This window comes from Oryx dammah, unplaced genomic scaffold (genome assembly GCF_014754425.2).
Source record: "Oryx dammah isolate SB20612 unplaced genomic scaffold, SCBI_Odam_1.1 HiC_scaffold_16, whole genome shotgun sequence".
Taxonomy (NCBI): domain Eukaryota; kingdom Metazoa; phylum Chordata; class Mammalia; order Artiodactyla; family Bovidae; genus Oryx; species Oryx dammah.
Genome location: NW_024070200.1, coordinates 56,183,766 through 56,211,246, shown reverse-complemented (window position 1 = coordinate 56,211,246; position 27,481 = coordinate 56,183,766). Strand labels below are relative to the sequence as shown.

The following is a 27,481-nucleotide window of genomic DNA, read 5'->3' as shown; positions in this document are numbered from 1 at the left end:
TGGGCTGGAGATACACAAGGTTTGAGAATTCTAATAGATTCACGGCCTTAGCTGAGCGTGACTGAGGCCCCCAGAAATGAGGAAGACCTCTAGAAACTATTCTGTCTAGGATAATGCTGGCCTAAATGGCAACCCACTCCGGTATTCTTGCCTACACAATCCTGTGGACAGAGGAGCCTGGTGGGCTGCTGTCCATAGAGTCACACAGAGTCGGACACGACTGAAGCAACTTAGCATGCATGCATGCATTGGAAAAGGAAATGGCAACCCACTCCAGTATTCTTGTCTGGAGAATCCCAGGGACAGAGGAGCCTGGTGGGCTGCTGTCCATGGGGTCACACAGAGTCGGACACAACTGAGCGACTTCACTTTCACTTTTTACTTTCATACATTAGAGAAGGAAATGGCAACCCACTCCAGTGTTCTTGCCTGGAGACTCCCAGGGATGGGGGAGCCTGGTGGGCTGCCGTCTATGGGGTCGCACAGAGTCGGACACGACTGAAGCGACTTAGCAGCAGCAGCAGCAGCAGACTTCATAATAATGCAGCAGAAACATCGAGGTTAAGATATTCAGCAGTGTTACTTCTAGATGGAGAGGGAGATAATAAGTAGGTAGATAAGGGATAGATAGGCATATAGATAGACAAAAAATTAGGTAGATATATATATATATATATATAGGAAGATAGAAATAAACAGATATATGAATATATATGGCTGTTTGGGATATACCATCCTCCAATCCTTTAAATTTAACCAAGAAAACAAAACAGTAAAAGGTGATACTATGGCTAGGCATTTGAGTTCAGTGAATAATGTGTGAAAATGAAAAACAATAGAACAAGAAGCACTCTACTAATTGGGGAAGTGGTCCAGGCACGATACTCTCATTTTGGTTCCAAATAGACCACACTTCTTGCAAAGGGTTTTGCTTGTACTACTTCCAGAACCAATAGTGCAATAAGGGTGAAATTGGTGAAATAACTCATCTCACCAATAGTGAAATGAGTTCAAGTAGAGAAAGAGGTGCAGTGACAGAAGGCGTTTACCTCTAAGGTGGAGAAGAGGCATTTTTTCCACTTTAAGCAACTTCTCAACTCAAACAAAAGAACAATTTTACCATCTTATTTCATAAGTAATATGCTTTAAAATGAAGACTAATTAGCCGTTAAGTTGTATGATCATATAGAATAAAGATTATATATTCATTTGAAAAAAAAAAAACTATATGACAGACAAAACAGCCATCAGAACTCCCTTCTGTTTCTCACCTGGGCTCTGCTCACCAAGCACATCATGACAGACAGACAGACGGGTGTATAGACAGACAAGCAGACAGACTGAACAATCTTCTCTCCAAATTCTTTGACTGTCCTCCTTCAATTTAAGTTTCTCCAACTTCCCGGGTGGCTTAGACAGCCAAAAATCTGTCTGCAAATGCAGGAGACCTGGGTTCGATCCCTGGGTTGGGAAGATCTCCTGGAGAAGGGAAGGGCTACACACTCCAGTATTCTTGCCTGGAGAATCCCATGGACAGAGGATCCTGGCAGGTTACAGTCCACTCTTCTATAGTCCAGAAGAGTCAGACACGTCTGAGTGACTGAACACACAATATATTTAATATAATATTACATAATATAATACAATGCTGGGATGCCAAATAGAACATATGAAGAAAAGCTAAGGTTAGCAACAGCAGGAAGTGGCCAGCACTTTTAGGCCTGCGGGGGGAGGAGAAGGGGTGGTGCAATTTTCTGTAAAGTTCCAGGTAGTAAGAATTAGGTTCTGTCCAAGTACTCTGCTCTGCGCTGCCAGCCAAGGGCAGTGCACACACCAATGAGCACAACAACATTCCAATCAAACTGTATTTGCAGAAGCAGATACAGGGTTGGATTCTGCACTCAGGCTGCAGTTCAGTGATCCCTGGGCTACAGAGAGAAAAAGAATAAATGCTCAGTTCAGAGGTACCTAGGAGAAGCATAAACCACAGCAGGGCTGGCTAGTGGAGGGGACAAAGACAGACACCACGTGAATCAGAGAAAGGGGAGAAAGACCCTGACTTCTCCCTCATCCCCCGCACAGCATCCTGCCCCTCTCTCTCAGCCAGTCAGAGGCCACCTGACAGAGGGGCAGAGAAAATGCGTCCTGCAGTGCTCGGCCTCTGTGATAATACAGGAATCTCGCTAAATGAACATGAAGCCAAACACAACAAATGGTGGAACCACTAATCAACTAATGTCACACCGAAAAAATGTTGCCCTACACAGGGATGTCTTTTACCTGAAACAGCTGTCATATAACTGCATAAAACAATAGGTCAAAAGAGGAGCCATATGACAATAAATACTTATCTCAGTGCAAATTATCTAAAATAAAGAAAACCTGTAACTCCAAGGGCACATGGTCACCTATAATACTCTCCTAAATGAAAGGGGGGTGTGTACAGTTGCAGATTTTCTGAATACATCAGTGACCTACCAATTCCACTTTTTATCATCATGTTTCTATCCCATTAGACTATTTGACATAAGAGAAGTAACTGCTGTTAATTTTCTAGCTCTGTAACTGTGATATACATTAGAGAGCAGGAAGGTATAGAAATAGATCTATTCACAGAAAAGCTTATGCAAAGGAAATATCTAAAAAAAAAGCAGGTATCTGGTTCAGGCCCTTTTAGATCAGATTTGCAGCTCTCTCTTTAAAATGCTCACTTGAAGGTAAACAAAGGCTTTTGCATGAAAGCTAAAACTACTTTCACAGGCAATCTCTACGTATTCACTACATTAAAACCAAGGTCAGTAACAAAACCCAGGAAATGGAGTAGCCCTTGGCATTCCAGTGGGTGGGACTCTGTGCTCTCAGTGCTGAGGATACTCGTTCAATCCCTGGTCAGGGAACGAAGCCCACAGGCCTCATGCTGCAGCCAAAATAAATATATATATATATATATTTAAGGAAACGTTTTAGAAGACAGTCCATAAAGACTGCCACTCTGGGTGATGCAATATTATAAACTTATGAGTTTAAGAAGCAGTTATTTAAGTAAAGTTATTATAAGAGTAAGATTGAGGTGAAAGAGCCAATGACATTTTATAGGTAATGCATCACTTAGAACTAGCAAAATTTTATATACTCAGATTAAATAATCTTCTTTATGTTAAATGTCTGCTTTCTAATTTTTAAATGGAAATCCTAAAAAAAGCAGTTTATAGTTTAAAACTACCAAAAGAGACTGATCAGGGTATTTTAACTACTGTTACAGAGAGTTAATCACAGAGACTATAGATTTTCCCTGTGACTCACTTTTATGAGCTAAATTAGAACTTATCTCACTTTTCCCTCTATAACTGCAGGCTCTAAGCAGCAAAAAGTCACCCTAACAATTGAAATTCTGCACCAATCCATAAATTGCATCTCTCACCCATGATCATAAGTAGCTTTCAGTGACCTCTATTCATCAAAGGTTTTATGAAACACTGTGTACTAGGTGCAGGCATTTATTAAGTCTCTGAGCCCAGTGCCCTGAAGTCAAAATTCTAGAAACTACAATGAGAGGGAAAGAAGACAGCAGCTCAGTGGTAAGATGCCACTCCGAGCACAGACATAAATACTGCTCTCCAGGATCCTCTGTTCCTATCCTAGTTTTGATATCTTTATCCTGGCCGGCAACATTTTTCTCCCCTCCTCATTCCTTGGGCCATTCTTCCTAACCTCTCCTGTCCTCCCTAGACTCCAATATTCCCCAAGCTCACAATTTTTCTTTCTAGCCTTTATGTTCTTCCACAAACTGCCAGCGCTCTTCCACAGGCCGGAGCTCCCTAACTAAAGATGGTTATTGATGTACAGTACCAGTGTTTTAGTGCAGCGGCAGAATCAATAAACGAGAAAATACTGCTTTGTCAGGTTTCGCCTGAGCATGCTGGGAAACTTTACTGCTCCGGATGGTTACAGCAACGCTTAATACGCGAGAGGGAGAGCCAGCTCCCTTCTGCGGAGAGCATGATGTTCTCCTACCCTCTAGTGACTATAAAGGAGTAAGACAAAAGTTGGAGGGATTTTTGAGATGGCTTCACATGATTATTTATTGCCTCTTAATTTTATGTCTAAAAAGAACCAGAGTTCTGAAAGCCCAGTGAACAGGTAGGATTAAAACAAAGCTAAATTTAAAAAAAAAAAAAAAAAAGAAGAAGAAGCTTAGCCTGGTTATTTTTAAAGGGCTCCCAAAATGCAAAGGATATACATTTTAGGAAGAGTCAGAACTTTGATTCTTCTGGATTTTAAAAAGCAAGGCTTAGAAAGTTTGCCTTCCTAAATGACTAGTCAGGTTACAGATCTCTCTCTCTCACACACACACACACGCTCTTATAATGCACAAAATCTTTGTTTCAACCTCCTTATTTTACAGTGAAGTAAGCAACTACAGGTTAGAAATGAGAACTGGTATACATCTGTGTACAGGTGTGTGTGTATAATTAAATGCATATACAGAGCTTGCCCATGCACCCTCCCCTAACACACAGACCCATCACAGGCACCTGCATTTTGATTATTCCTCTTCTGGAAGTAGCAGAGCTGAAGTAAGTTATACAGAGCTTTTTGGGATTTGTTTACATTACGTGAATTTTGACATTTAGTCACTTCAGTGACAATGTGTTACCTTCAGAACCTGATGAATTGATAACACATCCCTACCTTCAGTTGCACCCAACTATTTTTCATGGAGAAATCTTTAAAGAAACAAAGAAACACTCACAAAAATAAACAAATAAATGGTAAAATAGAAATAGTATAAAAAAGATTTATAAAATATACCACATATTCCTCTGAATCTTTTCATTGCCCTTAGAGCACCAAAATTAGCTTCTACCTAATGGTAAATAACTTTCTAAAGGACTAAGTCTAACTGCACTGCAACTACAAATAATTCAAGCTTAATGAAGTGTAACCTTTTTTTAAATTTATTTATTTAATTGGAAGCTAATTACTCTACAATATTGTGGTTTTTGCCATACATTGACATGAATCAGCGGTGTACATGTGTCCCCCATCCTGAAGTGTAACATTCTAACATGGCCAGCACATATAAAAGTTCACCTCTAAAACAAGCATAAGTCTAACATCTGGCTATGCTGTTATTAAATGAAATTTATAAGAGTGTATGTTTCCTTTTTATTCATATCAGCAGTCAGAGGGAATAAAAGCCTTTACATGGAAAGGTTGGATAGTATCAATCATGTCTACATTTGTCTTTGCTACAAAGATGAACCACATGATGAAAAGAAAGAAAACAGCTATATTTACCTTGCTGGCACTTAACCGCTTCCGATTTGACCAACGCTAAGGATTATGTCCATTGGATGGTGAAAACGGCAAAACAAAAGAGAGAAATGGAGCTGTTAACAACATGATTGTGTTGTTATGCTAGTTAGATGGCGCAGACTGCATTCAAACAACTGACACCCACATTCCGAGGTTAGAGAAAACACATAGAACAAGAAGATAGTTAGAAACCTAGGAAAATCACATTTCCATGGTTGTGTTACACCATTTTCTCACCGAATTCAAAAATGAAAAGAAAAGGACACATAACACTGCTCGGTCCTTACAAGACACATTCATGTTTTTATTTGCCTGAAAACACTATAATTTTACCTCTAAAAGCAAAGCAGAAAGGCAGATTTCTCTTACCTGAAATATTCAGAGAGCATTATGAAAATGTTTAAAAAGTTCATGGACAAAGTTAGTTCAAGTTTCTGTAGTCTTAGATACAGGAAAAAAAAAAATCATTCCATTTCCCTCTGTTGAGTAAATCTCAATATTCAAAATAATAGGAAAAACAATGGGAGTCATTCCTGCACAGTTAAGAAAAACAAGCTAATGCAGCAGAGAGGGAGGGAAGGAAAATAATATTCTGAACAGCCAGTAACCTCACCACTGTTCTCTTTTTGATCTTTCATTTGCCGAGCTAAGGCTGCTGAATTTTGTCCATAATTAAAGTTCTCTCCTAACAAAATCCCTCATTACCCCTGTCACCGTCCAGTACTGTGAAGCTCTATTCTGGCTGGTTAACCAGCTAACTGGATAAATTTGGCAGATTATTACTCAATTACGAATCTAATTGAGCAGCTCATAGTAACTATTATGATTAAGGGGAAAAAAATACCTTTAGGCAAATAACCTATCCGCTTTGTCAATACATCTCCCCAATAAATTACAGACCAGAAGAGAAATCATCTTTGGGGGAAGTTCACTTATATTCTGGGGACCAACACCTAGAAATGCTGGTACAGAAATGGCTTGAAAATATTCTTCAGTAAAAACACTGCCTCTGGTGACACTGTGAGCTCAGCCACTCGGCATGTGACCCAGAGTTACAGACACTCCAACCTGGGTGTTAAAATCAGTTCTTTTTCTATTTTCCCAACAACATATGGACAAATATTTTCACCCAGAACAGGCACTAAAATTAAGCATATCTTGTAAATACACATGGCTATTTCTAAACAGCCTTTTGAAATATAATTCATTTGATTTTTATATCCCCAAAGACTAAAAAATAGATAAGAAAATTAATGGAAAATGAGTACCAGTGTTTGCTCACTATAATACTAACGCTACCTTATATCAAGTGTCTGCTCCATGCTAAGCACTATTTTTGGTCATCGTGATCTTTACAAACCTATAAAATAGATTTTTTTAATCCCTATTTCACACAGGAGGAACTTGTAGCTGAGAGAGGTTAGGCAATTCTGTGAATCCGACCTGATTACTTAACTTCTCAAAACTAAAAACAGGGGAGTTGAGATTCAAACCCATGCAGTCTGATGAGAGAGCCCATGACTGGAACTCTAATCCAACTTTGTCAAGAGAGAGAGACAGAAGTCAGTGCTCCAGCGTGTCTCACCTTCTAACTGCACCATGCCCACACGCCCTGGTCCTGAGGGTCGATTCACAGACACTTTGCACGTGTTAAGGTTTTTATCAGCTTGACTCTAAAGCAATAAAGACTGCCTCAGTGACCACGGGTACAGAACTGAGAATTCAAACTGAAATCTCTCCATCAGGTTTTAAATTAAAATGGAAATTTATAAACATATTATTTCCAAGTAATCCCAGTCTCCCCTGTTATTCCCATTAAAAAAAAAAAAAACAATATATCTTTAAATACTAACTTAAACTCAAGGAAAAGAACAAGTGTTTTCTGATATCTACTCTATCCCAAAAGTCCCTGATATTCATGCTAAATTGAATAGCCATACATGACCCAGGGTAAATTATTCCCTGCTCAGCTGTATTCTGAACAAGTATATCAATAGGAACATTACACTACCAATCAGAACAAATAGAACAGGCATAGTTATTATTATTATTATACTCCATTTTGGTTATATATTTGTTATTGTTGTTCAGTCGCTAAGTCATGTCCAACCCTTTGCAACCCCATAGGGTATATATACATATATACACACACATCCCTATAGTAATATATACATGTGTAATGTATATGTACATATGGATATACATGTATGTACATATACATACAAACACACACACATATAGTAAATATAGTGTGCCCTAGACCCCCTGCCAAACAAGCAAAGAACAAAGAAAATGAAAAATCATATCAAGGCGGTAATGCATACAATCTGACAAACTCTCAAAAACAGGGGGTGGGAGAGTCAAAGGAAAGAAGGACCAAACTGAATGAGAAGTGTCTCTCTTTCCACTAGATGCTCTGAATAGACAGGCTTTGAGATGTTTTCCAAAAACAAACTCAAGCTGCCTTGAGTATTAATTGCTCTGAAATTTGAAATAAACTTTAACTGAAATGGCTCTCTTTAAAAACTCCAAATTTCAGCAATATTTCAATATATTTTAAATGCCAGTAGTATTGCTAAATATGATCCAATACACTACAGAAAAATCCACAAGTGGAATAAGCAGGCTGCTATTATGCAGCTCACTTCATGAGGTCATTATCCAAATTTACAAACCGCATTTAAATATGTAAGAAATTTTCAGAATATACCAGATGGCAACTGGGCAACCATGTGGCAAACACAATGCTCATCTACACGGCATGTCATTTTAACCTGGCATCCAGCTCATGGAATCGGTCACCTACTGGGTGCACGGACACCAAATTCAATGGCAATGCCATCAAAACTATGAGAAGCTAAAGGAAATCTCTTCATCGTTAGGTTGGATGGAAAAGCATTTATTTTTAACATCAATGTAAGACATTTTAACATCAAAATATCAGTGCTATTGAGGCCTCAGGTTTTAACCATGCCACTTCTTCATTAATAAACGGAGAACACGTTCCCAAAGTTATCGTCAAGTAAATGCTCATAAGTAAAGAATTCAAATTAAAAATAACAACTGTGCAACTGACCCTCTGGCAACTGAAAAGTCACTGCGCAGTTTGTTTGTTTTTTAACTCCTTTAAGCTATCTTAAGTTCACTAGTAAATCACTCATGATTTTCATCATGAAAATAAATTACAACCAACAGCAAAGGTGATGTCAAAATGAAGAATATTCTCCACACTGACCCCAGTGACTCAATCCAAGAAATATTATTGGAGGCTTAATTTAAAAACAGACTTAAGATTTTCATACCAGATTCTATCAAGTTTAAATTTTAACATTTCTTAGTCCTTTCTCAAGTAGCTGTTTTTAATTGGCTTTTAAAATACCTTTCAAATAAATTATAATCAAGGATGCTTTCATTTTCATTTTCATTCTTGGAATTGTAACATATAATACCAAAATATAAAATAAGATTACGGTTCATATTCACATATGTGCTCCTAAAAACAGAGTGACAATCGTATTGTCACAAAATCCAATGTTTTGTTTTTTTTTCTGATGCTATAAATATCTTTAATAGGTAGTACATTAACTAGAAATTTCCATGTAATTTACCAGAGAATATTAAAATGTGTATCTCCTCAGAAGTACTCTCAATAGAAAATGTGGTAGCTAAAAGAAAAAGTTGAGATGGAAATGATGCATTGATCACCTTAATAATGTACATACAGCACGATGATTAAATCCTAGAAATTGCTTTTCATAACTGAATAATGCCTAAGTCATTTAGTACTTAAGAAAATGGTAAATGGAAACAGTAACACTAAGTAAAAGTGATATTTTGGATGATGTGCTGCAAGTAAACCATAAGCAGTGTATATATTTAATAACAGCAATACATTCACGTCCCTAGCCAAAACAGAGATCATTCCTTAATGGGTTTTTCTTTCCAGATTTCCAAAAGAAAGGCTGTACATTATCACAGTTAGAGAACTTTCAATCTCTATGCAATTTTCCCCCTACTCAAATAAAGACAAAAATGTCAGTCACCTGGTAACCCAATTATCGAAGAAAAATTGCTATGGAGAATTTTAAAAAGAACAAAAGGGTCAGACTCACGTGTCTCTTGAAATCACACTGTTTTACTACTAGGTTCAAATTTAATACGATCACGCCCATGTCATCCTCTAAACTGTTTGGATCTTCCAATTTTAAGATATGCTCAGTCGTTCTAGAAGCAAAAGGCAACGAATGACATTAGCATTTATTGGGGTAGCATTTTTTGCCTGAGAATATATCAGGTCCTTATGATAAAAATCTACCTCTAAATAGGTCTAAGACATATGTTAAAGAATACACCAAATTCAGTGAAAATAAACCAATTTTTCAGGGTCAAGAAATGCACTGCCTAATTCAACAGATGGTCAACTGATTCTTCTCCCCTACTGCCCAAAGATAATGTAAATATTTGCTTTAATTTTAAGGTAAGTAGGTTAATGAACCTGAATATTAACAAACATAAGTACAAAATTCACCCCTTTTAAATTATGTTCACACCTTTTAAATTATGTTATGGAAGATGTAATGTCAGACCAATATATATTTGGGAGCTAAAAAGCAAAAATAATAGAAAAGCTCACATTTTACAGCACTCTTCCATTTATTCAGATTTTTCATTTTATTATCTTGAGTTACCTCTCAAATTCACTAATCACAATTAGATGGTAAAATTACAATACCTGTTAAGCTCAAGATCGCTCAAAATGACAAATGCAGAACCCATGAAATCAGATATAGTTAAATCTCGATCATATACCTACAAAGAGAAGGGGGGCCAGTAATGCATTAATGTGGTAAATAAATTGAGTATATCACAGTATGGATAAATGCAATAGACTGGGAATTTTGAGTTCAGTCTTCTAGATCTAAAAATAATTTGCACAATATAGTTAAAGAAGAATTTAGCCAAGCTGGTGAAGAGAAAAAATTATTCAAACTTGTCCATTTGGCTTACTATGGCCAAAATAACAGAAAATACTTTTAAAGCAGTATTCATATGCACTAAGACATTATGCACAATGGACCACTCTCTGTAGTTTAAATGGTCTCTCATTAAAATTTAGTATTTTCCACTGTGGGCAACTCTGCCAATTAAATAGAAATTTGTGAAATATTCTTCAGCAATCCCATCCTGTGCTCAACTCATGCAGTTTTAACCCAGATGTTAGAGCAATTGATGTTTATAACTGGTAGCTTAAAGCTCTATTAAGTATAAAGTTATTCCTAATGAGAAAGGCTTTAGTACTTGTCACCACTGCATTGGCAGTAATAATTCTTCCACATTCAGTAAGTTTAAATACAATCAATGGGGATATTATTTTCACTCTGATTGATCTGAGAGTAACATACAGTTTTGAACCAAGGGTATAAAGAATTCCTTCTACACATATTTTTTAACCCAGGGCTTAGGAATTATACAAGAATGAATTTGGGGAATGTGACTTTTAAGAAGGCAAAGATGTCTGAGAAATGACTATTTTTTAATAAAAGAGGAGGCCTGAACGTCATCTGGGATTACCTTCACACGCAGCTTTTGATCAAGGCTTTGTAGTGGCAACACGACTACCTCGTCCCAAACTGGGTTCAAGTTCTTATATATGACTTTACTTTTGTACAGGGTCTTCCCATTCAGCTTAAACTTCACATAGGGATCACTCGTGCCTTTAACAGAAAAAGAGAGCAGGACCGGTTTAAAAAATACAGAAAGCCTAGGATCTCCTTTAAGTGAGGATTCTTCCCACACTCCAGACTCAAAGTGTCTCACCGAGCACACCCCGAACAAACGTCTCCCTGCGCAGAGACTGAGGGCTGAGAGTGGAGAGAAATGAAACAATTTGGGGAAAATGCTGATTCTTCTTTGCCTTTTATGATTGAATACAAATGGGGTCCTTGAACTTTCTCTGTGTGGTTTCATTGTGGGAATGTCATCACTCTCCTATCCACAAAAAGTTCAAGACGTAAAATCCACCAGCACCAGCCACCGATGTCAGGGGTCCTGGAGAGAAGCCCACCCCTCCCAAGGATGGCTGTGAGTCAGGGAGAAGGGAAAGAAACCGTTTTCAAACATTTGGCCAGATGGCTGACTCAAGAGAACCCTGTACTTTAGAACATAATCATAATAAATAAATCAATCTCTGGACCCATTGGCTCAAAAGATGGGGCCAAGGGATGCACACTGGAACAGGGGCCACAGAGATTAAACTGACAAAGTGCCCATTCTTTGCCACCCCCGCACCTGCAGCAACGCAGAGAACACTGGTTCCCCCGGGCCAGCTGGACGCCCCCTCAGCCAGGCCCTCAGCAGGCCGGGGCTGACACCCTGACCTGCAGCCTCCTCCCGGGGAGCTTTGAAACAGACGCCAAGAGGAATGAACAATGTGCCGCCAGAGCCACTGTGTCCAAAGCAGAAAGAAGGACGGATGACGGACCCTCCTCCACACTCCTGAGATCAACTGAGAAAAAAACAATGCCCATAAACAGAATACCAGGATTACGTGCTATGCATGTGTGTTACATGCGTGCAAGTGTACCAGCATACTCAGGGCAGAGCACATCCTTGTGCATCCTGGGACGTCCTTGTGCACTACTGGTCAGTGAATGAGGAAGAAGGGAGGCAAGAATGAATGAATGAATAACCCACAGGGCAAAAATGAAGGCCAGCTGATCATGCTACAAAGAAAGAAAAACAATTCTAATTTTGGGAGGTATGCTGGTATAATTCATTGTGAACCAGACTCTGAATAAGTCTGAGCTCAGAGCCCAATGGTCTGTTTTGTTCACTGACACATTCCAGGTGTCTTGGACAATGCCCAACAGAGGCCTCCACAGATTTACTGACGTGTGTTCTTGATATTAAAGTCAAGCTGATAAGAGTTTTGATTTTTTACACCAAAAATTAATTAGGCTACTCTGTCACAAATATTTCCAACTCCTTAATATCCACCATGAATCATTTCAATCATTTCAATCCTTTCTTTTTTTTCAGCTCTTTCTGACGTTTCTGCAGGATGGAAAACTCCTGATCACGAATGCAATCCTTATCCTGAAGAGTTTAACTGGCAGTCACATCACTCGAGGGTAAGACAACACACACTGATTAAAGTTCTAACAGAGGAACCAAGGTCCCCAAGTGTCAACTCAGCCATTCGGGGATGGCAAGGCTACTAACTTTAAAACAAAGAAATCCAACAACAAACAGACACAGATGCATATTCAACTCCCACAGTTTAAGTCTGGCAACAAAGGCGCAGAAACCCAGCAGTCTTTATTTTGCTTTTTTAATTTTTCAGTTTATTTTGTGAACTGGAGGAAGGTGGCTTTACCATGACGTGTTGGTTTCTGCCACACAACTCGAATCAGTCATCACTATATAGACAAGCCTCCCCACCTCCCCAGGTCCTCACAGAGCGCAGAGCTGGACTCCCTGGGCTATACAGCAGCCTCCCCTAGCTATCTTTTACACACGATAGTGTCCATATGTCAATGCGACTTTCCCAAGAACCCAGCAGTATTTCTTTCAAACCTGGACACTCATGCACGCAGGTCTGAGCAGGAGAGCAGAAACGAAGGCATTCCCCGCCATTCAGTGGCAGAGCCACTAGTGAGTAATCCGTCCCACCTCCCTCCGTTTTACAGTACAAGAGAACACCTCTGGCAAGTCAGATTTTAACAATCATTCTGATATATATATAGATAAAAAGGGGGGGGGACTCTAATAAAAAGAGGCCTTTAATTAAATGAAATTGCCACTCTGGGATCAGGCCTTCATGCCTGTCAGAGTGCTCTCAAAATAAACATCTCACAAGCCGGCCTCGGTGGTGTCGCTTTCTCAGAGGCAAAGCACGCTGGGTAATCCCCAGGCATCTTGACAGCTACATAATGTTCAAACTGTTTCACGGGTGAACGGCGGCAGCGCGTGAAAGAAAATATTAATGTCTGGAATTAATAGAAAAAAAGGGACCGGGGTTTACACAGCCAAACAAGGAACCAGGGTGTCAAGTGAGTGCAGAGTTCATTGTTAGGGAAAATTTGAGAAACGGGGGGTGGGGGCTTGGGGGGGCACGTCGTGGTTTTGCTCTCAGCGCCTAAGTGCCTCACTGTCAGGCAAGTGACATCTTAACTAGGCCGGTTCTGAAAAGGGGTCGCCGCTCAGGAATGCAAGGCCCAGATGATACAAATGGTGAGATGACACCTGAATGGGTGGACTTTAACCCTCCCCCTCCAACGGGGTGCTTCATAAACAATGTGCTCTAGGCAATAAAGAGGTGCTGTGGAACTTTAGGAGGAGAATGAAGCCAGGAGGCCTGAGATGAGGCGTCCGCTCTGGGTTACCACCCACTCCGCCACACGGACGCCACGGAATCACACAGCCTCGGCTTTAGACCAGGCGAGCGTTTAAGCATCCGTGGCCGGGGGTTCCCACTCCCCTGCCAAACATGCTGTGGTGTTCTGTGTGTGCTCAGAGAGGGTGAGCCTCCAGAAACGCTGCACCCCTTCACGCTCCTGACAACAGCCCAGGGCAGTCCCTATTTCTGCTCACGACACCCCGATGGGCACAGCTCTGTGGGCCCAGTACCTGCCCGGCCGCTACCATCACTCACGGGCTGCGAACGCAGGTCACCTCTGACCACAGCCCACTGCTGGGTACCAAGGGGGACTGCAAGGAAAAATCCATCCAAAGCCTTTTCTTCTGCACCTGGCGGACAGTAGACGCACGGCATATATAACACCAAGCCCAAGAGGTAAGTGTCAAAAGAGAATAGAGCTTGGGGGTTCAATGCTCGCTCACAGTGCTAACTGCAGTATCAGCGGAGGCTGAAATAAAGGAGGTGGGAATTGAAACATGGGTGGATCTGGCCACACAGAGAAGGACTTAAGGCCATTTCGGCTGGAGGGATTGGCACTGCAAGGGGAAAGAGACCGTCAATTAAGAAATCCCTGAATTTGTGTGGTATCCAGCAAGCATTTTATTTCATCCAAAAGTTAAGGGAAAAAATGTTTAATGAGAACATTTTAAAAATCCGCTTTTGAATCAGAGACTAAAATACCTTAAAATCACAAAATAAAAAAGTTATGGTTTTGCTCTGTAAGAAATAAAGGGTGGTTTTGTTTTTCTTGTTCTTTTTTATATAAAAATGTTTAAAAAGTGTAGTACACACATATGATTCTGAAAGGTATGAAACGAAAACTTTCCACCCTCTTAATCTTTCCTCATTCCCATTTCCCTAATGCACCAGTTTCTAGAATGTTTTACAGGAAAAAATACAAGAGTTGTTTTTAACTTGAATGTAATCATATTAGATGCACTAATTTCACAATTAAAGTACCTTGAAGCTCTGTTCATATCAACAATGCAGATATCTCAGTTTTTTAACTCTTACCAACTGCATACATTTTCACTGTGTTGTTGTATCTTAATTTATGCAATTAGTTATCAAATAATGAACATTTATTTCATTGACAATTTTTTTTACTAGCACAAACAATACTACAAGCATCCATGTATGTCTATCTCGGAGTTCACACATGATTATATATTTTTTTAAATGCAGGACAAATGAATATGTGTCTTTTCTGGTTCTGACAACCACAGTTAAATTATTCTTCCAAAACCTGTCAAAATTTACACTTCCACTGAAAGTATATGTTTTGTGATTTTTTTCTTTACATGCTCACCAATATTTGATGTCATAAACCTTTACTTTGAACTAATGGCAGGTTAAAAAAAAAAACAGTATCTTTATTTTGCTCTATCATTAACATTTTGAGTAAAGTTTAGGATCTTTCATATTTTCATGACCTACATTTGTCTTTCTTTGTCAGGGAAAGTCTCACTAATATCATTTGCCCATTTTTCTATGAGCTCGTGATTTTGTCTTCTGCTTATGGATTTGAATGAGCCCTTAATTAGGAAAGCAGCCACTGGCTGTAAATCTTGTCATACTTTGTTTAGACTTACATTATTTCTTGTAATAAGTTATTTTCATTTTTTATTTAGGCAAATTTACCAGTTTTATTTATGACATTGTCATTTAACATTCTGTTTAGGAGAAGTTTCCTCACTAAAGGATTTTAAATTAGTTCAGCCATGTTTCTTCCCACTGATTTTTGTAGTTTTTCATTTTTTACACTTAAGTCTTTGCTCCATCTGGAATTATTTTAGTGCGAGAGGAAAGGAAATTCAGGTTTACTTATAAGCAGGGGAGCAGAATGATCAGAGCCAAGCTTTAGAAATATAAATCTGGCAGCAGCTTATAATTTAGAAGGAAGAAGAAACAGGCAAAATCAAAGGAACCTGGTAGCTGAGATACTATAGCACCGGGGAGTTGGATAGAAAGCTATACCCAGACCCTAAGAAGCACCGATGCGAGGTTTCACAAAGCATGATTCATGGGGCACTCATATTTCACGATGCTCCACAGACTGAAAGGGTCTTGTCATCGGAACCACTGGGAAAAGCTGTTTACTCTTCCCTTACTTGGAACTTCCTATGTAGAGTAAAACATTAAACTGTGAAAGCCCAAGAAGTGTGTTAATGACAAACAAAAGCAAACAATAAAAACAGTCTGGGACGTCCCTGGTGGTCCAGTGGTTAAAAATTCACATTCCAATGTAGAGGACAAGGGTTTGATTCCTGGTCCAGGAACTAAGACCCCACATGCTGCAGGGCAACTAAGCCCGTGTGCCGTTAAGTACTGAGTCTGTGCACCACTCGAGAGAAGCCCGTCCGTAGCAGCCAAGAGCCCACAAAGGGCAGTGAAAGACTCCTCATGCCACAACCAACACACAGCACAGCCAAGTTAAAGACACATACATAAATTAAAGTGTATAAGAAAAAAAACAGGGTTCAACTTTTCAACTCTGTATTTCATAAAATTATTTAAATATAGAAAGCATTTTACTTGGTCACCTGAACATATAATATTAAACTCCTCCAAATCAAAGTTCTGGAAGGTAGGATGTATGCCCAGAGTTATCTCATATGCATAGTAGTTGAATTTGATGAAGATGTGAATAAATGAATGAATAAAGTAAGACGGGCATGGTGGGTTACATTCCCAGACCTTCCTTTTAATAACCATATAACCTTAGGCACTGTGATTTCCTTAGGCCTTACTATCTTCACCTGTAGAAGGAAGGAGCTGTCTGAATACTTCTGTCAGAGGGTCCTAAGAGTTCAGTTCCAAGTCAACAATTATTTACTAAGTCGTTAGGGAACTTGAGATACATATAGATGAATTCACACTGCATAAACAGTATTTGGACACATATCAAAAGCATACATTCAACGTTTTTTCTATCCTCTGGCTTCAGAGTAATAAGTGACTATTATTTTATTTATGCACATACGCTTAGACTCTTTACAATTCATACACTTATTTAGAATTCTCTTCTTGCCAGAAGGTTAAAAAAAAAAAAGTAAATCTGAGCTGTTTTTATAAGGGATCCATAAGTTCTAACTTTCTCTGAGGCTAGCCAAATAAAAAACAGACCTGATTTGGAGAGAACAACCGAGTGATGATTTCTGAACAGCGGCTGCTGCCCTCTAGCAGTTACACTGAGATTTCCAGGTTAAACTGTGTCCAACTGCAGCTGGAGTTTTAAATCGGAGCATAGTTGCTTTACAATGCCGTGTGAAGTCTCTGCTGTACAGCAAAGTGAATCGCCCATCCTTGGGTGGGTGTGTGTGTGCCCTTTCTTTTTGGATTTCAGAGCACTGAGTAGAGTTCCCTGTACTATGCAGTACGTTCTTACTAGCTAACTATTTTATACATGAGATCAGCAGTGTCTACGTGTCAATCCTCATCTCCCAATTCATCCTACTGACCCCCCTCCCCTTGGTATCTATGTTTGTTCTCTATGTCTGCATCTCTGTTTCTGCTTTGCAAATAAGACCATATATACTATTTTTCTATATTTCACTTGTATGCATTAATATATATTTGCTTTTCTCTGATTGACTTCACTCTGTATGACATTTAAACTGTAAATTCCTTAACAGGCGCCTCCAGAGACCATTACAGGCTATATAGAAATTCAAAGGCCACTCTTCCTGAGTCCCATGGGACAGAAGAAACAACTTTCCCTTAGTTCAGTTCAGTTCAGTCGCTCAGTCCTGTCCGACTCTTTGCGACCCCATGAATCACAGCATGCCAGGCCTCCCTGTCCATCACCAACTCCCGGAGTTCACTCAGACTCACGTCCATCGAGTCGGTGATGCCATCCAGCCATCCCATCCTCGGTCATCCCCTTCTCCTCCTCCCTCCCAGCATCACAGTCTTTTCCAGAGTCAACTCTTTGCATGAGGTGGCCAAAGTACTGGAGTTTCAGCTTTAGCATCTTTCCTTCCAAAGAAATCCCAGGGCTGATCTCCTTCAGAATGGACTGGATGGATCTCCTTGCAGTCCAAGGGACTCTCAAGAGTCTTCTCCAACACCACAGTTCAAAAGCATCAATTCTTCAGCGCTCAGCCTTCTTCACAGTCCAACTCTCACATCCATACATGACCACAGGAAAAACCATAGCCTTGACTAGACGGACCTTAGTCGGCAAAGTAATGTCTCTGCTTTTGAATATGCTATCTAGGTTGGTCATAACTTTTCTTCCAAGGAGTAAGCGTCTTTTCATTTCATGGCTGCAGTCACCATCTGCAGTGATTTTGGAGCCCCCCAAAATAACGTCTGACACTGTTTCCACTGATTGCCCATCTATTTCCCATGAAGTGATGGGACCAGATGCCATGATCTTCGTTTTCTGAATGTTGAGCTTTAAGCCAACTTTTTCGCTCTCTACTTTCACTTTCATCAACAGGCTTTTTAGGTCCTCTTCACTTTCTGCCATAAGGGTGGTGTCATCTGCATATCTGAGGTTATTGATATTTCTCCCAGCAATCTTGATTCCAGCTTGTGCTTCTTCCAGTCCAGAGTTTCTCATGATGTACTCTGCATAGAAGTTAAATAAGCAGGGTGACAATATACAGCCTTGACGTACTCCTTTTCCTATTTGGAACCAGTCTGTTGTTCCATGTCCAGCTCTAACTGTTGCTTCCTGACCTGCATACAGATTTCTCAAGAGGCAGATCAGGTGGTCTGGGATTCCCATCTCTTTCAGAATTTTCCACAGTTGATTGTGATCCACACAGTCAAAGGCTTTGGCATAGTCAATAAAGCAGAAATAGATGTTTTTTCTGGAACTCTCTTGCTTTTTCCATGACCGAGCAGATGTTGGCAATTTGATCTCTGGTTCCTCTGCCTTTTCTAAAACCAGCTTGAACATCAGGGAGTTCACGGTTCACGTATTGCTGAAGCCTGGCTTGGAGAATTTTGAGCATTACTTTACTAGCATGTGAGATGAGTGAAATTGTGCAGTAGTTTGAGCATTCTTTGGCATTGCCTTTCTTTGGGATTGGAATGAAAACTGACCTTTCCTAGTCCTGTGGCCACTGCTGAGTTTTCCAAACTTTTGCTGGCATATTGAGTGCAGCACTTTCACAGCATCATCTTTCAGGATTTGAAACAGCTCAACTGGAATTCCATCACCTCCACTAGCTTTGTTCGTAGTGATGCTTTCTAAGGCCCACTTGACTTCACATTCCGGGATGTCTGGCTCTAGATGAGTGATCACACCATCATGATTATCTGGATCGTGAAGATCTTTTTTGTACAGTTTTTCTGTGTATTCTTGCCACCTCTTCTTAATATTTTCTGCTTCTGTTAGGTCCATACCATTTCTGTCCTTTATTGAGCCCATCTTTGCATGAAATGTTCCCTTAGTATCTCTAATTTTCTTGAAGAGATCTCTAGTCTTTCCCATTCTGTTGTTTTCCTCTATTTCTTTGCATTGATCGCTGAAGAAGGTTTTCTTATCTCTTCTTGCTATTCTTTGGAACTCTGCATTCAGATGCTTATATCTTTCCTTTTCTCCTTTGCTTTTTGCTTCTCTTCTTTTCACAGTTATTTGTAAAATAACTGCCTCCCCAGACAGCCATTTTGCTTTTTTGCATTTCTTTTCCATGGGGATGGTCTTGATCCCTGTCTCCTGTACAATGTCATGAACCTCATTCCATAGTTCATCAGGCACTCTATCTATCAGATCTAGTCCCTTAAATCTATTTCTCACTTCCACTGTATAATCATAAGGGATTTGATTTAGGTCATACCTGAATGGTCTAGTGGTTTTCCCCACTTTCTTCAATTTAAGTCTGAATTTGGTAATAAGGAGTTCATGATCTGAGCCACAGTCAGCTCCTGGTCTTGTTTTTGTTGACTGTATAGAGCTTCTCCATCTTTGGCTGCAAAGAATATAATCAATATGATTTCAGTGTTGACCATCTGGTGATGTCCATGTGTCTCTTGTGTTGTTGGAAGAGGGTGTTTGCTATGACCAGTGCATTTTCTTGGCAAAACTCTATTAGTCTTTGCCCTGCTTCATTCCACTTTCCAAGGCCAAATTTACCTACTCCAGGTGTTTCTTGACTTCCTACTTTTGCACTCCAGTCCCCTATAATGAAAAGGACATCTTTTGGGGGTGTTAGTTCTAAAAGGTCTTGTAGGTCTTCATAGAACCATTCAACTTCAGCTTCTTCAGCGTTACTGGTTGGGACATAGACTTGGATCACCATGATATTGAATGGGTTCCCTTAGTAGAGCACAGTCTACTTTTCCTAAAAGAGAAGTAGATTCAAGTCTAGCAGCCAGGTTCAAGCAGTAGATTCAGGTCCAGTAGAATTCCAAGCCACGCTGCATCCACTAAAATCAGATGAAGGGAACATGTAGTCCCAGGATTGCTTTAGCCCCTCCTTCTGCACGTGGTGGCCACATGCTTCTCTTCTTTTGGTACCAACCTCAGAAGAACAGGCTCCTCTTGGACCATCTAAGGGCCTTGCTGGCCATGTTTTCTCCTGGTTGAACTATTCCTGGACTTCTCCCAGGGTGACTGACGCCTCTCCTCTTGGGGAGCCCAGCATGTCTAACAGCCTGATGACATTTTGGTCAAGGCTTGTCCACTGCTGGACCCTGGGATGTCATTTACCAGAGTCACCAAATTCCGTTTTTTGAAAGACCATCCAGCGGCCAACTTGCAGTGAGATCAAGGATTGCAATTCACCAATGTTACCAAAACTGGCCTAGTTTAACTGTTTATAAAGTTTTACCAAAACTGCTATTTTTCACTATTTATAAAGTTCGTATGGAATAAATAATGGAAATTAAGAGAGCTGTGGAAAGCGAGCTCCTCTTGCGGCCTTCAGATCCTCCCCCTCTACCAGGGGCCCCCCAACTTCCTTCAGCTGACTCAGCCCACCCTAGGACTCCTCTGCTTTCCCTACTCTCTGCCCCTCCCTAGCTGTTACCTCTAACAGTCTCTCTCTTTCTGTCTTTAGTCATCCCTTTTCTGGGATCTGCAGTGTAAGCTGGCTCACTTCTGTTCCTTTTTATCTTTTTTTTTTTTTTTTTGACCTGAGACAAATTCAATATTATCTAAGATGTTGTTTTGGTTTCGTCTTCATAGCCAATTAACTAATATGACCCAGAGACCTTCAAAAGTTGTTTTTAAAGGTTTTCAACCAATAACTTTATATACTAAATCTTATAAACAGATGAACGAAAAACACTGTCGATATGCTGACAAATTCAGTAAATGTGCCATTTGGTAAACGGATTACTGAACAGGTTGGCCCTTGCTGAAGTGGTCACTGGAAGAGGTGCCTGCACCCCGCTTCTTGATCCAGTGATCAGAAGCACGCAGGGGTGTAAACTTCTGCTTAAAGACAACGTGCACAGCTGTCCCTGTAACACCAAAAGAGGGGGAACCCAGGTAAAAGATAGAAGAAGGCATGACCACACAGAAAACAGGAGAGAAGAGCCAGGATATATCAATGTGAACAGAACAGAAAGCATGGGGGGACAAAAGGAAGTAAGAATAAGCTGGAAAGGCAATCAGTATAGCTGTCTGTCTCTGGCCAAGCCTCCCAGATCTCTGTGTACATCAGCTCTCAGTGTTTCAGAAACCCATGCTGACAAAGCATATTGCAGCTATTGATGCCTTAACATTCTTCTTTTTACTAATAAAAATACTTAAAATGTCCCCAGCTCACAATACTGTTTAAGCATAATTTTAAGTCTAATGAAATGGACACCAGCCTTTACAGAAAGGGGACAACACTGCTGAAGTTTAGTATAATAACGTAGGGGTGATCTCACTGAATCCTCCAAAAGCTGTGAAATAAACACCATTTATGTTGCCGTTTTAAGGATGAGGATGGTGAGTAAGTTGCTCGACCCAAGCCTTAGTCCCAGACCCATCTCACTCTAACTTTTTGTTTTAGTCACTCGGGTGTGTCCGACTCTTTGCGACCCCATGGACAGACCTAGCCAGGCTCCTCTGTCCATGGACTTCTCAGGCAAGAATACTGGAGTCGGTCACCATTCCGTTCTCCAGGTACCCACTCCCTTCCCAAATCAGGGATCGAACCCAGGTTCCCTGCCTTGCAGGCAGATCCTTTGTCATCCGAGTCACCAGAAAAGTCCCTACTTAAGTGCAGCCATACTTAATCCCCAAGCATAACCTCTGAAATTCTGACACTCCTTCCATCAAGAACCAGGGCGCCTGCCCCTCCCCATCACCTGGGCAAGCACTTTAACCAATGCAGGGAAGTGAAAGTAACACCATGTTCCTTGCAAGGCTTTCGCTGTAACAGGTGACACAGTGGCCACTCCATACATGGGAACTTCATGCCTAGAGCCCTGCACTGTGACCTAAGAAGGGTGAAGATTCTGAGAGCATTGGGCTGTGAGGAAGCCAGGCCTCATGTGTAACAGCCCTCCTCTTCCAAGCATACACCTCAGGCCCCCAACATGCATGTGAACAGGCCTTTGAGTCCTTGGAAGGCCTTGAGGCCTTTGAAGTCCCCGCAGTCAAGTCACACCCTAAATCTCAAGTTTCCCAGGTGAGACCCCAGAGCATGTGCAGCAAAGCCAAGCCACCCCTGTGGTACTTCATGCAAATCCACTCACCAGTCCTGGGCTGCTGAGATTGCAGGTAATTTGTTAGACGTTGACAGTCTCTGGAATGATGCCCCTCACCATCAGCCATCATGCTCCCCACCTCACATGCAGCATGCTAGAAAAACCCAAGGTGTGATGGCATGATGGAATTAGCTGCCCAGCCCTGTAGCCGACATCCAAATTAAACCACAAGGGAAATCACAAACAGGTGGAGAGGCACCCTCTGTGGACTTCAGCCTCTGTGCAAACCATGCGCACACCCTCCAGCAGAACTCACCGTAGCAACATCAGAACCCAACGAAGGAAGTAAAAAGAACTACTCAAAACATAGCATGCACATATTACATCAGTATGGAAATGAAAAAGATCCAAACAGTCCTTACAGAGAAATCCCATTCAACCAAACAGAAGGCATCGGATAGTCAAGTCAATGGTTTTGGATGGGCAGGTGGAAAGGCTGTTTGTTACAAGCAGTGGACACGGGAAGCAGGCCTGTCTTGCTCCAGGGCCCTTCACAGAAATGGAAATGGAATCCCACTGAAGGGACAGGCAACTAACTATCCAAAGCAGGGGAGGATGGTGCATTCTGATCAACCAGTGAGAATACAGTTGTTTAGTTGCTAAGTCATGTCTGACTCTTTGCGACCCCATGGGCAGTAGCCCGCCAGGCTGCTCTGTCCATATTTCCCAGGTAAGAAGAGTGGAGTGGGTTGCCGTTTCCTTCAGCAGGGAACCTTCCTGAACCAGGGATCAAACCCATATCTCCTGAATTGGTTAAGCAGATTCTTCACCACTGAGCCACCTGGGAAGCCCGTGAGTATACAGCATCAGCAAGAAAAACCTCCAGAGGAAAGAGCTTAGTTGTGAGAATCCCTGAAGGGCTATGGTGGGGAGGGCTTCCAGGTGGTAAAATCCCACCTGCCAATGCAGGAGACATGAGAGACGCGGGTTCAATCCCTGGGTCAGGAAGACCCCCTGGAGGAGGGCATGGCAACCCACTCCAGTCTTCTTGCCTGGAGAATGCCACGGACAGAGGAGCCTGGCAGGCTACAGTCCATGGGGTCGCAAAGAGCTGGATGCGACTGAGCAACTAACACACACTAGCGGCTGTGGGGACAAAGACGGCCGACCGATGCTGGCCTGTATCTTAGTGGAAAGGGGGGAAAGCGAAGTCCGTCCCTGCTGAGATCCTGGCAGGCTACTGAAACCCACCAAGTGGAGGAAATGTAACTGCTATTTCAGAATGGGCGCTTGCATCATTCAGATTTCAAGTTTGCTGCTGAGTGTGCCTCTTTCTGAATAAGCTGGCCAGATGTGTCTTGGTTCCTCCCACTCAAACATACCAATGAGTGCTCGCCACCTGGTGTTCAGAGGAGGGACTCCAACGCAAAGCAAAGCCCTAACTTTTGCAAAATAAAAAGAACTCGCAGTGACCTTTCGATACAGTCCACCTGCGACGTGGTACTGGTACCAGAACAGGACCACACACCCACAGGAACCAAAGAGAAGTCCAAGAAGCAGACCCCCGCGTGGCCTGCATCTTAAGACCCGATCAAAAGGTGGCCAGCAAATCATTAGGGAAAGGAAAATTTAGTTCTAGTTAACTAAACAGCATTTGGCAAGAAGTAAAACTAAGTTCTGACTCTGGAGCAGAAATCAAAATAAACCTGATACAAAGAGATAAGTGGAAAAATGAAAACACCAGACAGAAAAGAGAATAATTGCATATTTCTCCCAAGAGAAAAAAAGCCTTTCAGGGTACGAAAACCCAGGACAAAACTCTACAGAATAAAATCGTAAGACTGGAAAAGATGTTTGCAACAAAACCTTTGTAAACAAAATTAAAAGGCAAAAAATGTCTGAACATATCCAAAAACTGTAAGAATTAGAAACAGAGATGGATGGAATTGGTTGTGTACAAAAGGGAAGCAAATCTCTCTTAAACAAATACATCTCAGGGACCAAATTTCTTCGCACAAACTGAAACAAAACCAAGACAATACTTATTTTCTCTCAAAATTAACAGAAGTAATCTACACAGTGTTGGTGAGAAACGGGAAGTGGATAAATCGCATGCCCCTGCTGGGTGAGCCAAACAGGAGAGTTTCTCAAGAGTGAACTGGCAATTCTGTACAGAGAACCTCGAAATATTCAGATCATGTGACCAAAAACATCGACTTCACTGCAATAAATGACCTGCAAAGATATGGTCTGACACACAGCAACGTGTACTGTAGCATTATTACTACTTACTTAAAATCTGGAATGACAGCCTAATTGGGAATATTAACTAAACAAAGAAGGGTGTACTATTAAGTGTCTCGTTTCTTTTCAAAATAAAAAAAATTATATAATACAGAAAAATATATGGCAGATAACAACAGCAAATAATCAAGTTCTTTGAAGCCAGATCCTATTTTATTTTAGAACTCAATATTAAAAAACAAAAAATCAGGTCAGTGGAGAAGATTCAGTGAAACATTCCAACACCAAGGTTTTCCATGTTGGTTGCTATGAAACCTGAAGGATATTTTCTGAGTCAAATTTAAGATGAAGAAAATAAAACCATCAATCCACAATGGAGTTCTCATTCAAATACTGCACCACTAAAAACTAGCGTCTCTTTCATTCCTGCTGTCACATCGGCAAGAAAGCAGAAACCGGTCTTAGAAAACACCCTGAACCATCCATCTGCCCTGCTGGCAGCGGGCAGGGCATTGAGGGGTACAAAATCTAAAGAGAAAAGCAAAAGGTATGCAAAAAGAGGGTCACATTATCGAGGAATGGGGAAGAAACACCATAATAACAGTGGCAGAAATGCCACAAGTCACTGCCTTTCTCAGAGGGAAACAGAAATTAAACCCAAAGAGAAATAACTAGAACCAGACACAGCAACTGTCATGGCTCATGGCCCCGCACATGGGTCATGTCGGCCCCCCGCGGCCACTGTGCATGGCTGTGTCAGCCCCATCACACACCCCCACAAGCCCACCCACCAAGTTCAGCCCCACAGTCTCGGCGGGACGGTGTCTGAGCTGGGTCGGTGCCCAGAGTCCGTGACTCTGAACTGCTGTCCCGTGCCCCCAACACTTTCCATCCTAGCACAGAAAGGTCACTTTTGTTGGACACCACAGGGTATAGAGAAGAGACTGCTGAGGGGCTGGTCCAAGCCAACAGAGCTGCCCGGAGGCAGAGGGATGAACCCTCAGGGTACCCCATTCACAGCACACCTGCTTGGATGCTACATAGTTGCTCCTTGGTACATGACACAGAGTTCTAGAAGCAGCCCATCTATCCCCTAATCAGATCTGCGATGAGGAGCATGTTTCTCTCTAGGTCAAATACAAGAGCATCCTTTCCTTTCTAAAGAAGAAGCGCAGAAACATAAAAATAGTACAGTCTTTAAAATCAGCCTACAGATTCATCAGAAAGACTGATACTGAAGCTTGAAGCTTCAATACTTTGGCCACCAGATAGGAAAAGCTGACTCATTGGAAAAGACCTTGATGCTGGGAAAGATTGAAGATAGGAGGAAAAGGGGACAACAGAGGATGAGATGGTTGGATGGCATCACTGACTGAATGAACCTGAGTTTGAGCAAACTCTGGGAGATAATGAAGGACGGGGAAGCCTGGCAGGCTACAGTCCATGTGGTTGCATACAACTTAGCACCTGAAAGACCACAACTGATGAACTGCAAGAGATAGACAGAATTCAAATCAGAGGTACCAAATGATTTGTCACCAAATCAGAGGTGACATCTGAACATTTTAGTAGGAGTTTAGTAATTTATTAAACCTCTTTTGCAAGGCCTACTTTTCACACTAGTGGGAGATCTTCCAGTGCTCTCTTCCTATAATCTACAAAAGTATTTGATCCTGCTCTAAAAAAACAAAACAGAACTGGCCTCGTCTACCTAACCTGCATATAACCATTTTCAGGCTGGATGAATGAGTGATGAATTTTCATTGCCTGAAACTCACAGCAAGAAGATGACCATGAGCCTTCAGCCCTACAGCTGTGTATGTCCCAGTGCCACAGTGGCCCTTTCCTTCCCTTTTGCAATACTGCAAAATAGCCACCAGAGGGCAGCAACAACCTAATATGCTGCTGCTGCTGCTGTTCACAGCAAGGATACTATATAACTAACTGCTTTCACATCAATGGACAGTAAAAGGATTTCACTGCAAGGGCTGTTACTTTTCAGGAATTAATGCTCCAGGATATAAACATGGAGGGGAGCATTTTTCCAAAGACAAGAGGCCTGTCCAAGTCACATGGTGCTCGTGCCAGGCCTAGGAAACACGGCTGTTGGCATTAGCAATGTCAGTTTGAGGACACCAGAATATGTTCCTGCTCACATTACTTTTCATGGGAAACAGCCAGGGTTCAACTCTCACTGTGTATCAGCCAAACTATGAAGCAGTCAGACTTAAAATGAATTGATCCTATCACATTTCCTCCTGCTTTACCAATCTCAATATTATAGACCCCCCTAAGAGTTATTACCACAGGGGCTTGTTCCTCTGGTGGCTCAGGGGTAAAGAATCCGCCTGCCAATACAGGAGACCCAGGTTCAATCCCTGGGTTGGAAAGATCCCCTGGAGAAGAAAAGGCATCCCACTCCAGTGTGCTTGCCTGGAAAATCTAATGGACAGAAGAGTCGGTGGGCTACAGCCCTAGGGTCACAAAAGAGCTGGATATGAGTTAGTGACTAAACAACACCAACAAAGAGTTACCAGACAATGGCTCAGAGAACCTAAAACAGGTGTCTGGTTAGGTCAAAGACAATGCAATCTGTAGAACCTCTCCCCGCTCGGAAAAAAAAAAAAAAAAAGAATGTAAATGGAAAATATAAAAAAAGAGTAAAAGGAAAATATAAAAGAGTAAAAGGAAGAAGATGGGAGGAGGAAGAGGCATAGAAAGGCAGAGCAAAGGAAAAATTAATGTCAGAAAAGGAGGGAAGGTGGGGCCGACAGACGGGCAACAGGGAGTGACCAGGGCAGGGCAGAGAGCGAAGACGGCGCTGAGGCTTCTCCGTAGAGACGGCTCAGAAAGGCGGGCTCAAGGCAGCGCCGCGGCGTCTGACAGCGTCCGAGCAAGGCT

The 27,481-nt window shown here is 41.4% G+C and overlaps 1 protein-coding gene and 1 long non-coding RNA gene across 3 annotated transcripts in view; one reads left to right on the top strand and one right to left on the bottom strand.

Annotated features, from left to right (window-relative positions):
- MCTP2 (multiple C2 and transmembrane domain containing 2) overlaps positions 1-27,481 on the bottom strand; it is a 205,245-nt gene that overhangs the window by 144,863 nt on the left and 32,901 nt on the right. For both annotated transcript variants that reach the window (XM_040256994.1, XM_040256993.1), the window contains exons 4-7: positions 10,891-11,033; positions 10,052-10,128; positions 9,432-9,543; positions 5,302-5,337 (exon numbers count right to left, since the gene is read on the bottom strand). In XM_040256994.1, the coding sequence (XP_040112928.1) occupies positions 5,302-5,337; positions 9,432-9,543; positions 10,052-10,128; positions 10,891-11,033 (368 nt within the window). The remainder of the gene's footprint in view (positions 1-5,301; positions 5,338-9,431; positions 9,544-10,051; positions 10,129-10,890; positions 11,034-27,481) is intronic.
- LOC120875238 lies at positions 11,525-13,158 on the top strand. The gene is made up of 2 exons (XR_005723878.1): positions 11,525-12,076; positions 12,358-13,158. It is a non-coding gene; the product is annotated as an uncharacterized LOC120875238 (long non-coding RNA).